The sequence below is a fragment of the Salvelinus alpinus genome, chromosome 22, assembly GCF_045679555.1.
Source record: "Salvelinus alpinus chromosome 22, SLU_Salpinus.1, whole genome shotgun sequence".
Lineage (NCBI taxonomy): Eukaryota > Metazoa > Chordata > Actinopteri > Salmoniformes > Salmonidae > Salvelinus > Salvelinus alpinus.
The window spans coordinates 5,796,378-5,812,440 of NC_092107.1; the positions used below are offsets into that span (position 1 = coordinate 5,796,378).

Consider the following 16,063-nt stretch of genomic DNA (forward strand, 5'->3'; position numbering starts at 1 on the left):
GAAATCGACAGCCCTGGAATATAATCACTAAATCGAGTCCGACAGCCTACCATTCAGGTACGGGAGGCTGTGGACTCTCTTACCGTCTCAGCGTAGTCTATCTAAGTCTACCATTACGCACAAGCAGTGATGGAACTGTATGTTATTATGCAAACCAAGATAAACACTTAAACAGATAAAACTGCACGCGGATTTCTAAACAAACGAAACTAGATAGAATGGCTATGAGGTAAAAATGACGAGGACCTAAACTGATAATATAATCTTCACATGGAATGGAACCACAACGAATCTATTTGGAATCTTCTTCATACTTAAAAAAAATCAATCACCGGTATAGCCTACTAACATTATTTAGCCTACCTATAGGCTATCATGAAAGCGACTATAGAGCAATAAACGTAGGCTATCTATTCGGGCACCGGTTCTGGGCTGGAGTTATGCACCTCATCGAAAGTATGAAGCGCAAGCCGACCGAGGTGATGCCTCCATCGGTCAAGAATTGAGGGCTGACCCGGTGTTTGGCTTGGAGATGGGGGTGGGATTTCCCGAGCTTTCCTGTCATTGGTTAATATTTTATTCTGTTGACATGTTTTCTTACTGCTAATGCTTCCGACACCTTGTTGTCCACCCCCCTCTCTTCGAGTCTGGCAGGAGCTGTCAAAACCACGCCTATAGAGGCCCACAATTGGTCCAGAAAGCGTAAAATCAGCAATCAAAGGGGCTTGGTTCATTAGTGTTGGGATCGAGGCAGGAAGAACATGTGAGATAGTCACAGTTCTACAGCGAACAGGGCACGATCTAACCATTTCAACTCCGTGTCCGTGTGGAATGATTGCTTCAGCCTTCAGAGAGGCACATCTTATTTTTCTCAAAGCGACGGGTCGAGAGAAAAAAGGAAACCCCGATTCTGCTCTCAAAGCGTAGCTGCTTCACTATCTTTGACTGATATTGTTACTGCACTTCGTGGAGGTACCAGCAACGGGAGTTTACGTGTAGTATAGGCTAGTTCCTATCATTTCAGTTTTTTCTGCTAATAACCGTCTATAACCCGTCTATCCATAGCCTATCTGGCACAGTATTCGACATTACTTCTGTATACTTCTTACAGAAATAACAATACATTATTCTGGAAACTGTCCTACTGTTTTTGCCGAGGGGGGAGAATATCACTATATCATAATTTCACTTCGATATTTTGGATGCACCGATGAGAGATCCAGTTTTCACAGGGACTGCCATGGCTTATCACCCTTTCCACGCTCACCGTCCGACCGACTTCTCCATGTCAGCTTTCCTAGCGGCCGCGCAGCCTTCCTTCTTCCCGACGCTCACTCTGCCTCACGCGGCTCTTACTAAGCCCATGTCGGACCACCTCGTTGGAGCCGCGGAGGCAGGGCTCCACCCGGCTCTCAGCCACCACCACCAGGCGGCTCATCTCCGCAGCCTGAAGAGCCTGGAGCCCGAGGAAGAGGTGGAGGACGACCCTAAAGTCACACTGGAGGCCAAGGACCTATGGGACCAGTTTCACAAAATAGGAACAGAGATGGTTATTACCAAATCTGGAAGGTGAGAGTGCGCTCTGATAATTATTGCCAGCGAGGCTGACTACAGCGTCATGGTTGTTCTCTGTCCATCAATGGCAATTATAGCATGTAAATCTTGGTGGGACAAATATTGTCCATACTGTATAGGCTTTGTGTTCAGATGTGCCTTGTCTTTTTATGTAACGCTTCAAAAAGATTATGGCGAAAGCAAGAGGGTTCGAAAGAGGTAGTTACATTTAGGATTACAGCGAAACAATATTACAGGGCCTGCTGTAGGCTAGACTGGCGCTATGTGATGCTGTTATTCTTTGTAGACTATTGTCTGTTCTTTAACTTATAGGCCTAGTTTATTATCGAAATAGGTTAATTATTTAACTTAATAGTGATAAATACAATCACAGTTTACTATTGTGACCTGACTTATAGCATTTTATTTAGTTTCGATGGTACGATTGTTATAATCAAGTTTGGAGCGTCTTTGACAGCGTCTGGAGGAGACGCTATCAGAGACCGTAAAGGATCAATATTTGCAATATTTAGAAAATGTTGAATGCAATAAAGACGAGCCGTTTTGAGTTTAGTTTAGGTTAGTAGTCTTGCCAGAGAGGGAAAAAACCCTCCCCTGGCTTTAGTCAGCAAAACGATACCAGCATATGGATCAAACTGCATTCTGTCATGACAGTTGAGCTTCTGGATTTTGTAAACAGACTGACAGACTGGAAAAAGAGGATTGTGATTTAACCTAAGTGATAGTGTCATGTCATAAATATATTTCACTTGACTGATTACAGACGAATTCCTAAATATTATAATCAACAAAATAAAATAAATACAGAATACTTTTAAGTATGCTATTAGGCCTATAGGCCTATTCGTTTTATTTCCTACAACTATCATGGTATTTTCAAAGTAGCATGTACATAATTCGATGGAATGATTTTATTATAAAGAACAGTTCTGTCAATTAATATTACTTTATAATTTGCCTATATCGATTAAATAGTGTTGCATTTTCCCTGGACACAAAGGAGAGAGCCACTCGCCTAATGACATGTTAATACAATGTTATTGTCAGATTTCTGTCTTGTCTGACAACATTAAATGTCATATGTTTATGAATAAGCCTACATGCAGTTAATTCCACGCATATTTGTCTGTCTTCCAGGAGAATGTTTCCTCCGTTTAAAGTCAGAATAAATGGTCTTGATAAAAAAGCCAAGTATATTCTATTGATGGATATAGTCGCTGCCGACGACTGCCGCTACAAGTTCCACAATTCTCGCTGGATGGTAGCGGGGAAGGCCGACCCGGAGATGCCCAAAAGAATGTACATTCACCCGGATAGCCCGGCTACGGGAGAGCAGTGGATGGCCAAGCCGGTTGCTTTTCATAAACTGAAGCTGACCAACAATATCTCGGACAAGCATGGATTTGTAAGTACTGTATGTTGACTTTTATTTACATTTAAACACGCAATTGTATTTGTGATTAATAATAATACTTGACACACGTTTTATACAGCATATGTTTTAGGTTCTGGAGTAATACAGTGTATTTAAAAGACAGATACTGTTGGATTTTTTGAGCGAGATATTTCTATATTTCTTGGATACTCTTATTCTATTTGCAACATTATTTTAGTAGGCCTAACGTATTGGCACAGCATGTTCCCCATTAGTTTTGCCACGCTGTTGCCACTGTCGACATGCAGGAAGGACATGCCCCCACTGTTCAATGTCGACATAGGCCTCTTTCCAAATATGATCTCCCAATATATTATTGTCTAAAGCTTCATAAAAGTAGACTATACATCTAATATCACGAATGCTCTTGTTGTTGGTAGATATAGTAGGTTAATAATGTAACGCATTTACACATTTATAAAACGAAGTTTTACACGATTGAGGAAGAGGATTGAAATCACGATTCAAGTATTAGATGTGCTATTTTTTTTAATCATATAAGCGAAGGGGGAATTCTTGAGAAATGGGGATTATGAGAGTCAGAAATCGGGTCAAGGAAACTGGGCAGAGTGGAAATCGGCTTGGATCGGGCGAGCCTCTGTGGAGTCCTTTGACGTAGATTTGATTGCTTTATTCTGACCTAGCCTCACTGTCTTGAGCCAGCTTGAGCAGCGTGGAATAAAAACAATGTGTGGATGTAGCCTGTACTCGAACTCGAAGGCCGATCATGTTTCGCCGTTGGTCCCTGAAGTGCTGTTTGTAGCCTACTGTAAAAAATAAACCGCGGAGAAGAGGAAAATGATGGATGCTTCAGAAAGTCGTCTAGAGAGAAGCTGCAGTGTTACAGCGTGTGTTTGTTCAATGCTCATAAACCTATGTGCAAACAAACCGACTGTAAACAAATTGAACATTTACATGCCAGACGCATCCAGGCGTTTTTGCAAAATTTTTCAGACAGTGTTTTAATAGATCTAGGCCTACGTTTTACCATAGGCTATCCAACCTGTATCTTTAATTATCCAGTCAGTGTGTATAGGCCTACGTGTTGTAGTATTTAATGAATGTATAGAATATACATGTGTTATAAATATTATCAGATACCCAGTAGGTTAGCCAGCATATATGATAATGCCAATATTACATGAATGTTTATCTTTAGTATTGTTTTCTATCGCGATCTGTGTTGACCAAAGGTGTGTTCTCTTGCATTCTAAGAATATGCAGTAGGACCAATTCTGAATAGACCTACTTATTGTTATGAATAATAATCTTTATAAGAAATAATAATAACATATATTAATTTAATGTGATGTACATGATTGTATTGTATTAATCACGTATGGGCCTAAGAGTGACTTTGAGATAGGCCTAGCATCAGATGGTGTCGATGAAATTATAATAATTCTTTTTTTCCCTTCCCTCCACAGACGATTCTTAATTCCATGCACAAATACCAGCCCAGGTTTCATATCGTGAGGGCCAACGACATCCTGAAGCTCCCCTACAGCACGTTTAGGACATACGTGTTCCCAGAGACAGACTTCATCGCTGTCACAGCTTATCAAAATGACAAGGTAAACAATACAGAAGTCTGTACAATACAGTACAATAAAGTGGAATTTAACACAGGCTACATTAATGTTAGAGACCATGAAATAACCTCGCCATAAGAGGTTGGGCCTATATTCACATAAATGTCACGATTTTCTATCAGCAAAAGGTTAATCTGAGGTTCAATTTTGTTTTGTTTGTTTTCATGCTGTGAAAAATTGGCTCATTTGTGGAATTCGATGGCCTCACTCGTTTGTACAATCTTGTTGCATTTAATGATCTTTGTTGACGAATTTAGTCCGACTTTTTACAGTGAAACCGTTTCTGCAGGGTTTTTAATCTGTAGGACTAAATGCACCTGCCCAATCAAACCGCATGTTGGTCGTCATTGTCAAATGTTATGGTTAACCTTACGTAACCAGTTTAGCCTACAATTGCAGGCATATATTTGACTAGTAAAATACGGATTTGAAAAAGTTTGCTTGCTGTTGTCTTTCCGTCTATGGGCTATCTAATTAGATGGCGCATCTTTGGACACTGACACCATTTGGTTAAAGACGGATTTCTCATGGTTCTTCAGGGTGTCAGTAATTCCTAGATTTGATGTATTGAGTATTTATTTTAGTTGCAGTCTAATATTATCTAGCTCCATGCGACCCCCTCTCTTCTCCCCCTCCTTGAGTCTAATTGGCGTCCGTGTCAGAGGGGCCTGTGGTGGTCTTGTTGCTATCGTAAAGTTTATGGCAAAAAGTCACAATCGATTAGAAGGCACTAGCCTCGCCAGTTTGTCCACGAGCTACACAGTCTCAGAGGCTGCCTGCGCAATCAAAGCGTGACAGACGGGGAACTGCGACTCCCTGATTGGTCGATTCGCGAATTCCTCAAGAGTTCCATACAAGGTGAGGAGGGGGGAAACAGGACAAACCAAGCAGCGTGCACAGCCGTTCCAGTGACGGGGGTGGCTCCAAAGCCCATGCAGTATTTGTTCCATACAAGCCTTGCATGAAGTAGCAATGATCCAAACCACATAATTAATTATGGATAAGATAGTCAGTCATCTGTTCAAGTCGCCCCCACTCAGCTCTCCCCCTCTCTCACTCTCCGAAAAAAATGGATGGAGAAACAATGTTTCTCATGGGGGTCGTGAGAATAACGCCTCGTCATTAAACCACCATTAATAATGCAACATCTACCGGGGCTTCCTTTCAACAGAGTGAGTTCTGTTCGGTGTGTTTAACGGGACACTATGTGTGTGGGAGAAATATATCAGAATAAATAATGTTGAGAAAAACACGTGACCCTATATATAGGTCAATTCATTATTAGGCCTGGGCCTATAGGCCGAGTTAAGGCCTACTACTACTAGTAGTTAATTCTAACTTCTTGGTTAGGCCTATTTTTCATTGTTTATCTTGTTTACACCCAGCACTGTTTAATATATTTTCTCCATTTCCTGTCCACAGATAACACAGCTGAAGATTGATAATAACCCTTTTGCCAAAGGATTCAGAGACACCGGAAATGGAAGACGAGAGAAAAGGTGAGCTTAGGCTATGTCGATTCGCCCATCACATCGTGTAGTCTAGCCTACTTCTATATAAATTATATTGATCATAATACGATCATAAGCATAGGACATATGTTATGCATGTTTTAACCATGCCCCAACGTTATTCCATTTAATCTGTTTATTAGTTAACAAAATAAAAATGACAAAATGCATGCTATTCTCAACTCTGATGTAGGCTTATCATTGAATGTAGGTCGGCCCACAGCTGCCCTGATGTCATGTTAATGGTGTATGGATGCCTTACTTGAATACATGTACCCACTATTATTAAAAGGGAACCGTTCAACTCTAGGAAACAGTTGACCCTTCCCTCCCTGCGGATGTATGAAGACCAATGCAAAGCAGACCGAGACGGGGCCGACTCTGATGCCTCGTCTAGTGAACCAACAACCGGCAGAGATGGGGCACACTCTCCAATCGGACCAGGATCCAGTCCGCTTAGGTTCAGTCGAATCAGCCCAGGTAAGATAAATTATATTTAACCTAAATCTCAATTCGTTTGATAGGCTTAAACATAATAATGCCATTGTGGCCAATGGCATTTAGACTTACGTGGCTGACATAAGTCGACTATAGGCCAAATCCTCTAGTAAATTAGCCTATTAAGAGAATAGGCTATAGGCCTATACCCACATTGTGCATTGCAACAGTATACGGTTTGTGTTCACTTCATTTCATGTATTATGTCCAAGTAATATACATTTTAAATTTACAGAATAGAAATCTATGTGCAATTTACCAAGAAAACACAGTGTTATAGTACATTTTCTAATTACAAAATGTACTTTGATGGTTTTCAGCAGCTCCTGTTCTTCAGATTTAAAATGTTATTTTGTGACAGGCTATTTGTTCAACTCACTTATTATTGAAATATTAAATAACTGTTTCGTGTTGTAATGCATAGACTTAATCAGGCTATTTGACCATCGAAAAACAGCAACTGCTGACCGCTCAACTTTCGATTCATAACTGAAGTCTATTTACTCTGAGGAAACAGAGAGTTGGCCTCGTAAAAATACAACACAAAGCCCCATGTTAACGCTCAGAGTAAAACTCTTGGGCTGACATGTAGGAAGGAAACGGTTAGACAAGGCATGTTGACACTAAATCATGACTGTACAATTAAAATCATCACTTACACAGTGTCGGTGTGGGTGTGCTTGTGAATGTTTTAACCACTGCCGTTTCAACTGATATTTTACTTTCCATTATTAATTCTCTTAAAATTGTTTAAATTAAGTCTGAGCATGACATGGCATTTTGTCAGTTATTTTACATTTAAGCCTACAAAACATACAGCCAATTCTGACTACAACTTTTTTTTATAACAGATGATAAAACCTGTACTGACAGTGAGCAAGAACTTGATCATCAGGACGAGCGTTGTACCGCATCGATCAGCCCTGGACCGGAGCCGCCCTCTCCCTTCAGCCCGAGGTGCGAGGACCGGGTGAAGGATAAGCTGAGTCTGGAAAAGAAAGACGACTATCCGGACTCAAGAAAGTCGAGCGACTCCATATTCAGTATAAGGAACCTTGAGAAAGGAGACAAAACGGAGAACAAGCACAGGAAAGACACTACAGATTCGTCAAAAAAGGACACCACAGACAGCGGCGGGATAAGCGCAACCAAAGAAAGTTTCTCCCCGCTCATGGTTCAGACAGAGAGCCCATCACACTTCAGCGCGAGCCACCTGCAGAGTCTGGCCCTGTCTGGCTTGCACAGCCAGCAGTTTTTTAATCCAATGAACGCCGGACAAATGCTATTTCACCCTGGACAGTTCGCTATGGGCCCAGGTGCGTTTTCTGCCATGAGCATGGGACATCTATTGGCCTCGGTATCCGGAGCAAGTGGTATGGAAAACGGCAGCCTCTCCGCCCAGGGCACCGGGGGCGCGCCGAACCCTTTCCCCTTCCATCTATCGCAGCACATGCTCGCCTCTCAGGTAAGGGCGACTTTAATTCTACACGGCAACAAATTGTTTGTTTGAACTCAGTGATCACTCATAACCCTTTATGCTCGTTTGATGGCGCCAACACCGTTGGGCATTATTATTGAGCACTAGAATAGACTTTGACTAATAAAGCACGAGTCTTACAAGTAAACTAAAGTATGTGCAAACGTAGTGCCTAAAGTCCACTGTAGACGCCTTGCATTGAACATTGACTGGACAGATTTAGCAGGCCCAATCTCGGCATAACTAAAAATGTGCAGCATGTTGTTGAGTTATCAGGTCACTGCCACTAGGATTAGGGAGTCCTGGGGCTCTTGCACACTTACCGCACGCAGTGAGAGGACACATCCTGCCAGAAGAGCAACCAAAACATGTCTAGGCCTATATTATTATTATTATTATTATTTTGAACAACAGTTCTGTTAATGGTGTTTCAAAGCAGTCTGATATTTGTTTTAAAAGAACATGCTTTGGAAGACCACCCATAAATCAACCACTCATAGGGAATGTGTGGGAGTAAAAACGAGAGGCCTGGCTTTTATTTACCTCCCTTTGGATTGCGAATAAGCATTCTCCTTTTTAACATCCCATCCATATAACCTTCATTATTCTAAAGGGTTCTTTAACATCGTAGATGACGAATTCCTTGTAGGTTTAATTATTGAAGTGAACTAGCTATTCAGACCGTGCGTAATTTGGTCGTTGAGCGGACTCCCCAAGGTTCAGTAAGCCTAGTCATTTGAGTAGGCTACATCGTGGTCTGAATATATCACTATCACGGTCCCAGTACTAACTGCCATTTTCTCCTGTCTGATTTCAGGGCATTCCCATGCCGACCTTTGGAGGCCTGTTCCCCTACCCGTACACCTACATGGCTGCCGCTGCAGCCGCGGCCTCCGCCATGCCCGCTAGCACTACAGCCAGCTCACTCTCGAGGAATCCCTTCCTCACCAGCTCCCGCCCCCGGCTCCGGTTCAACCCTTACCAGATCCCCGTGTCCATGGCCCAGAGCACAAGTCTATTCACCACCGGCCTGCCAGGCGGCCTAAACCCCAGCTCCGAGTCGTCCAAATCGGGCAGCAGGGAGACGAGTCCCGTGCCTGAGCTCCACAACCACAAAGCGGGGTCGAGTCATAGGACCAGCTCCCCCAAATCGATGAAGGACTCTATCAATGAGCTCCAAAACATCCAGAGACTAGTGAGCGGCCTTGAGAGCCAGAGAGAGACGTACCCCCCGAGAGACTCTCCTAAGTGATCTCACTAATGGAATAATATATTCCACCACGACTTGGCTTGAAATATCAGAGGACTTTATTAGAAATTTTGTACAGCACATTACGCGAGGAAATGTCAATACAGGCCTACCTTTTCGCGCGCCTGGACTGAGAAAAGAGGCAGGGAATGAAGTAGAGAGACCACCAGCGTCGTCACTTACTGTTTCTGTGTGGGGTACGCTTTCAATATTATAGGAAACTGAAGCATCGAAATAATATGAAAACCAAAAGTGGGCACTGAAATTTTAGGCGTCTGGCTAAAACTTGAGCACACTAAGAGGATACCGCAAGGAGGAAAACCTACTAACCACATTCTTCATGTAGTGGTATTGTTTTTAGGGACTGAAGAGAGAACCGTTTCAAACTATAATCAATAGACGTGCTTTTTTTTAATGATGAGAGCACTACAGCAGCATAAGTACTGAATGAACATTGGTGTGCGTTTTGCCCGCATTATGGAGAAGGTGCAACCTGTAAAACGACAGGAAAACAAGCTACATCCCAAACGTTTTTAGAACATAGGCTATTATTTCAAAAGGGATGGATAAAATGAACGTTCCGTGAAAAATAATTGATAGAAGAACGCTTAGGCCTATAGTTTATGCCAGATTTTTTGTTTGAATTATTTATGTAATTAAAATAAATTCTGTAAATAAGCTATAAAGGAATCCAAGAATATGCAATTGGTATTAATTTATTTAAGACTGTACATTGACGTGTATATAATATTTAGAGTTTAACTCGTTGCTTTTTATTCTTTTTTATTTGACATGAACGTATTCTGTAAATGAAAGCTATTTAGCGCTTGTTGGTTTGAACCAGAAAGTTTTTATCTGTAATGCATAGCTGATTATCTGCCTGTGACACATGAAGGAAACAAACATGTGTGCCATGTTTATCAGCAATCTCTGTCTGCAAAAACTAATATCAGAAAAGAGAGAAAGAGAGATAGATAGAGAGAAAGCTGCCTATTTGTCACATTACCTGGCTATTATCTGCAGGAGAGGCAGAGATATAGAAAAAACTCAGGTCATTTCACTCCAACACAGGAGAGGATGATAACATTTCTCTTTAAATGGGGCATAATGCATATCTATATATATATAAATATATTTAAAATTGAAAGCGTATCTCGCTTATGCTGGTTGTGATTTTTTGTTGAATTATCTCACAATTTCAATAAAAAAAACAATGTGTTAATTTGTGTTCACTCATATTTTGTACCTACTGGATACAGTTAAAGTATCTTTGAAATTCATAATAATAATAATTGAAATGAATTATTAATAATGTATATATGCTACCTATTATTATAATTATAGCTTAATTATGATTATTATGATTATTATCTCCCAACATCAGATGAATGAGGCCTCTAAATGAATGATAATACCCCTTACATATTGAAATAAGACCTAAGTAGTTCTCTGAGTGTATGGTGCCCCCTGTCGGCAGTATATTTGAGGATAAAATTCAAGTTTTTCAGCCCAGTATTTCTCGAGTTCTTTATCATTGATGATTGTGTAACAAATTCAAACGAAATATTACATTATACCATCTTGAAAAGGCAAATCGATGTATTGTAGAATTCTGTTCATAAGAGCAACGTAGAATGTATAACTATCATTAGTTACAAATCATTTTATTCTCATAACAATTAGGCCTATAAGGCCTATACTTGTCATATTTACATTGCGATGCCGTTGAATAGAGGAGCGTGAGTGATGACATGCAAGGCATCTCTTTTTAAACTGAGCTACTGTTAGTGTTTATATAAGTGTTTCCTGTAGTATTGTCTGTATTCTACTATTAATAGAACAGAATAGTAATATAGGATTATTTATAGGAGGGCGAGACACTGCACTTCCGTCTCCCCCTCTCCACTTCAACCGCGCATATCCTCTGCACGTTCAATAGCACTTGGCCTATAGACGCAGTTAACTGTTTGAGTGAATGAGAAAAACTGTATGACACACATAGGGTAGTCCATAGGTCTACTCAAATCAACAAGAATTGACATTTAAGGAGGGTCAAATGAATAATAATTTTCCTAAAGAAATTTGCCACAAATTAAATTAAACAGTAGCGCCCAACATGTCATAGGACTTATAAGCATTTTTGTTGACGAATGACTTACAGAAACTGAAGGCATAACTTTCCAAAAATTACGCAAATATTGTCTTCACACGAGCTAGTACAGATGAACACTTTGTTATTGTATGGACATATTTTATGCGTGAGAGAGATGCCTTGGTTGGGGACAAATTGTCCCGTATCACCGTGAAAGGGTTAATTAAGCACCACAGCTCAGGCTGGGAAGTTTGGGAGGATGGGTGCTTGGACGCCTAGTCCCTTTGGCAGCAGACAGCCCTTTGTCCAGCAACCGGCGCCTGTCGCCTGCCTACCGGCCACACAGCCTCCCCACACCCGCGCACAATGGCAGGGGGAGCCGAGGGAGATCCCGCGAGCCACGGTTCTTCTAATTAGAGCACCCCTTCTTGTTTCTTTTCTTTTCATTCTGCAGCAATAATCACAAAACTCTCATTCTATTATGGGGCCATTGTTGCCCACTCTGTTATCTTCAATTAAAAGAGTGAGCTACTCGACATCGCACTCTCGGATAACAAACTATTTGTCTAAAGCAATCAGTCAATGACTGATCAATAGGCTCCTTTAGCAGACTCATGGATCGCAACTAATGATTGGTGACAGTTCGGGGTAAAAAGGCCAAGACTGTTCACAACTTTGTTCACTGATCAGTGTAGGCTACTATTTTTCTATTGTTTCTACAAAATACATGAACGGAATCTCTACCGGGCCTGGTGGAACAAAATTAAATGTGTGTGCACGAGTTAATTAAAAGTGTGTGCATGATTCAAAAGAGCACAAGAGAAGCCTAAACCGAGATAACTCAAAATCTCTTGCTCATCTTAATTAGGTTACAATTATTTATACGGTTATTCATGTAATGTTTTTGTTTTGTAAAAAGAAACAGCTACAATAATTGAATATTCAGTTTTGACCACATTTTCACATGCATTCCCATGGGTATGAGAAATTGTCATTCTTCCTGATCTCAACCAACCAACCCAGCATGACTCATGATGAGTAGGCTACAGACTCCTTTCACTAAAATCAGGGCCAGACAATGACATGATGATGCTAATCTATTTGTCCATCACAGTTGAGTTATGTGTTCTGTGTGCTTCTGTAGATTCACTGATGTTTACCCACAGGCGGCTGGTGGCACCTTAATTGGGGAGGACAGGCTCATAGTAATGGCTGGAACAGAATCAATTGAATGGTATCCAACACATCAAACACATGGTTTCCATGTTTCCATAGCCTATGCCATAGCCTAGCTCAGACATTGCATGCATCAACCAATGTTTGCGTGGGATTGCTATAACAAAACGATGTGATTAGCAGATACTTAAAATACCTATCCAGGCATTGTAAGATCTGGCATGTGTCAGCAACGCCTGGGCAGAGGAAAGCACCCGTTATCTGTTGTCTGTTCCACTGAATAGCAAATAATTAGGGGAGACCGGTCACAAAGTAACATGTTCAGTCTTTTGCATAATTATGAAAATATTATTTGAGTTAGATTAATAATGTTTTTATACAAACAACATATACCATTAAACACTGTAACTACAAGGTGCATGTGTAAACAACAGGCCATAGATATAGAGGACTAATCTTTGTATCTGTGCCATTATCGACAGCATGGACAGCACTATTTTAATGTAATACATCTTCTTTTGCTGATTGCTCCCAGCTCAACTTTCCACAACTGATATAATCTGAATTATATTATGTTACAGAACTAGTAGCCTATTCACTTATAGCCACTGGTGATTAGCTGGTGATTTTCTGGTGATTAGCGGTCTGTTACACAGACAACAGACAAGTTATTGATTAACTTGCAAAAGTAAACTTAACTTTCTTTTAACAATCTTATCGAGATTCCAATCAGTTTAAATTAAGTACACGAGCTGGTAATTATCTTGGGGGCAAGAGGAGTCCCTCCTCCATTCTATCTCGTGCCCCATGCCTTGGCTATCTCAGAACGTGAGCTGGGTGAGAAAAAGGACAACCCACCACTGGAGGAGTGGAGACAGATCTCCTGGCAGAGATAAAAAGCAGGGAAGCAGATATCAGCCCAGAATAGACCGGCAAGGAGGGAGGGAGCCTTCGCTGTAAGCTACTCAACATTTCCTTGGAAGCTCTCACCTGCTCTGCGGTCTGAAAAGACACATGCCATGACCTTTCACTCCATATATATATATATACTGTATATATATACACACAGTACCAGTCAACATTTTGGACACACCTACTCATTCAAGGGTTTTTCTTTATTTTTGCTATTTTCTACATTGTAGAATAATAGTGAAGACATCAAAACCACGAAATCACACATATGGAATCATGTAGTAACCAAAAAAGTGTTTCACAAATCAAAATATATTTTATTTTTGAGATTCTTCAAAGTAGCCACCCTTTGCCTTGATGACGGCATTCATACTCTTGGCATTCTCTCAACCAGCTTCATGAGGTAGTCACCTGGAAAGCATTTCAATTAACAGGTGGCCTTGTTAAAAGTTAATTTGTGGAATTTCTTACCTTCTTAATGTGTTTGAGTCAATCAGTTGTGTTGTGACAAGGTAGGGGTGGTATACAGAAGATAGCCCTATTTGGTAAAATACCAAGTCCATATTAGCACCTCTCTCCGGTCAGGAGACTGAAGTAGCACCTCATGGCAGAGGTGTAATGCCCATTCTGTGACTCATGGGATGTGGTATTTTGTACTGACCAGGGACAGCTCAAATAAGCAAAGACAAATTACATTCCATCATTACTTTAAGAAATTAAGGTCAGTCAATCCTGAAAATTTCAAGAACTTTGACATTTTCTTCAAGTGCAGTCACAAAAATCATCAAGTGCTATGATGAAACTGGCTCTCGTGAGGACCACCAAAGGAAAGGAAGACCCAGAGTTACTTCTGCTGCAGAGGATCAGTTCATTAGAGTTAACTGCACCTCCGATTGCAGTCCAAATAATTGCTTCACAGAGTTCAAGTAACAGACACATCTCAACATCAACTGTTCAAAGGAGACTGCGTGAATCAGTCCTTCATGGTCAAATTGCTGCAAAGAAACCACTACTAAAGGACACCAATAAGAAATAGAGACTTGCTTGGGCCAAGAAACATGAGCAATGGATATTAGACTGGTGGAAATCTGACCTTTGGTTTGATTTTTGGTTCTGACAGCCGTGTCTTTGTGAGACGCAGAGTAGGTGAACGGATGATCTCCACATGTGTGGTTCCCACCGCGAAGCATGGAGGAGGAGGTGTGATGGTGTGGGGTGGTGACACTGTCTGTGATTTATTTAGAATTCAAGGCACACTTTACCAGCATGTCTACCACAGCATTCTGAAGCGATACACAATCCCATCTGGTTTGCGCTTAGTGGGACTATCATTTGTTTTTCAACAGGACAAATAGACAAGTGTTATTTGACCAAGGAGAGTGATGGAGCGCTGCGTCAGATGACCTGGCCTCTACAATCACCCGACCTCAACCCAACTGAGATGGTTTGGGATGAGTTGGACCGCAGAGTTAAGGAAAAGCAGCCAACAAGTCTCAGAATATGCGGGAATTCATTCAAGACTGTTGGAAAAGCATTCCTCATGAAGCTGGTTGAGAGAATGCCAAGGGTGTGCAAAGCTGTCATCAAGGCAAAGGGTGGCTACTTTGAAAAATATAAAATATATTTTGATTTGTTTAACACTTTTTTGGTTACTACATGATTCCATATGTGTTATTTCATAGTTTTGATGTTTTCACTATTATTCTACAATGTATAAATTAGTAAGAATAAAGAAAAACCCTTGAATGAGTAGGTGTGTCTAAAATGTTGACTGGTACTGTATATTTTTTCTCTAATTGATAATAGCATATATGCCTCCTATTTACGCATGGAACACATGCTATTTTACGCAAGGCAAATACTTTTTAAGCCTGGCACAAATGCTTGGATTTCAACGTTCTTGGTAGTACAGTACTTTGTGCCTGCCTCACAGTCAGTAAAGTATGTAGAGAATGAGGGAAGTAGAATTGTTTGTTTACTCTACTGGTCAATGTTTGACAGACACTGTTTCACAATAGAAAGGTGCCTGTCTGTCTCTCTCTAAGTTACAACAACTGTTTTATTTCTGCTTCTAGGGCTTCACAGTTGAATGGAAAGCTAATAAGGCCCCATGGAGAGTGCATTCGCAAGCCGTCTCCCCCTCCTGGCCACAGGTTTATGAAATTAAGTAAACTCCACAGCAACTTCAAAATGGAATTTGCTATATTTTTGTCCTTTGTAGGTCCCCTGTAATTTTTACACCATTACCACTATGTTTATTGGCATAAAATATAATCACATCTTAATATAACCATAAATATCCTATACACTTCATTATTATCACCTGCATACACATAATGTGCGCTGGAGCTGCCTCTGGCTCTGACTTTCTGCTTGTTCTTGCCCTTCTGAGTGGACCTGCGCAAAACAGTTTTGAAGTACCACTATTCACCACTAGATGTCACACCTACTTACTTTTGAAAAACAACCAGTTTTTTGGGGGAAATATCAGTATGAGATCAAATCATTATTTTACCTCCTAGTGAAGCATTCTCCCGTGATATGTC

At 40.8% G+C, this 16,063-nt stretch overlaps 1 protein-coding gene across 4 annotated transcripts; it reads left to right on the forward strand.

Annotated features, from left to right (window-relative positions):
- The first annotated feature begins 663 nt into the window (after positions 1-663).
- LOC139548866 (T-box transcription factor TBX2b-like) lies at positions 664-10,559 on the forward strand. Of its 4 annotated transcripts, none has more exons than XM_071358770.1 (7): positions 664-1,569; positions 2,713-2,989; positions 4,438-4,584; positions 6,025-6,101; positions 6,406-6,593; positions 7,463-8,076; positions 8,906-10,559. In XM_071358770.1, the coding sequence occupies exons 1-7, from the start codon at positions 1,211-1,213 to the stop codon at positions 9,338-9,340; spliced, it is 2,097 nt and encodes a 698-aa protein (XP_071214871.1). In that variant the 5' UTR covers positions 664-1,210; the 3' UTR covers positions 9,341-10,559. The 4 variants fall into 4 exon arrangements, with proteins under 4 accessions (XP_071214871.1, XP_071214873.1, XP_071214872.1 ...); XM_071358772.1 differs by having other exon boundaries at positions 665-1,569; positions 6,424-6,593; XM_071358771.1 differs by having other exon boundaries at positions 665-1,569; positions 2,713-2,980.
- Positions 10,560-16,063: the final 5,504 nt, after the last annotated feature.

What these genes read in the sequence shown, in the direction of transcription:
- LOC139548866 (XM_071358770.1), top strand. Translation starts at nt 1,211, where the DNA reads ATGAGAGATCCAGTTTTCACAGGGACTGCCATGGCTTATCACCCTTTC. An exon ending in AGCATGGATTTGTAAGTACT is followed by an intron (nt 2,990 to 4,437) that starts GTATGTTGACTT and finishes TTCCCTCCACAG; the next exon opens with ACGATTCTTAATTCCATGCA. An exon ending in AGCACATGCTCGCCTCTCAG is followed by an intron (nt 8,077 to 8,905) that starts GTAAGGGCGACT and finishes GTCTGATTTCAG; the next exon opens with GGCATTCCCATGCCGACCTT.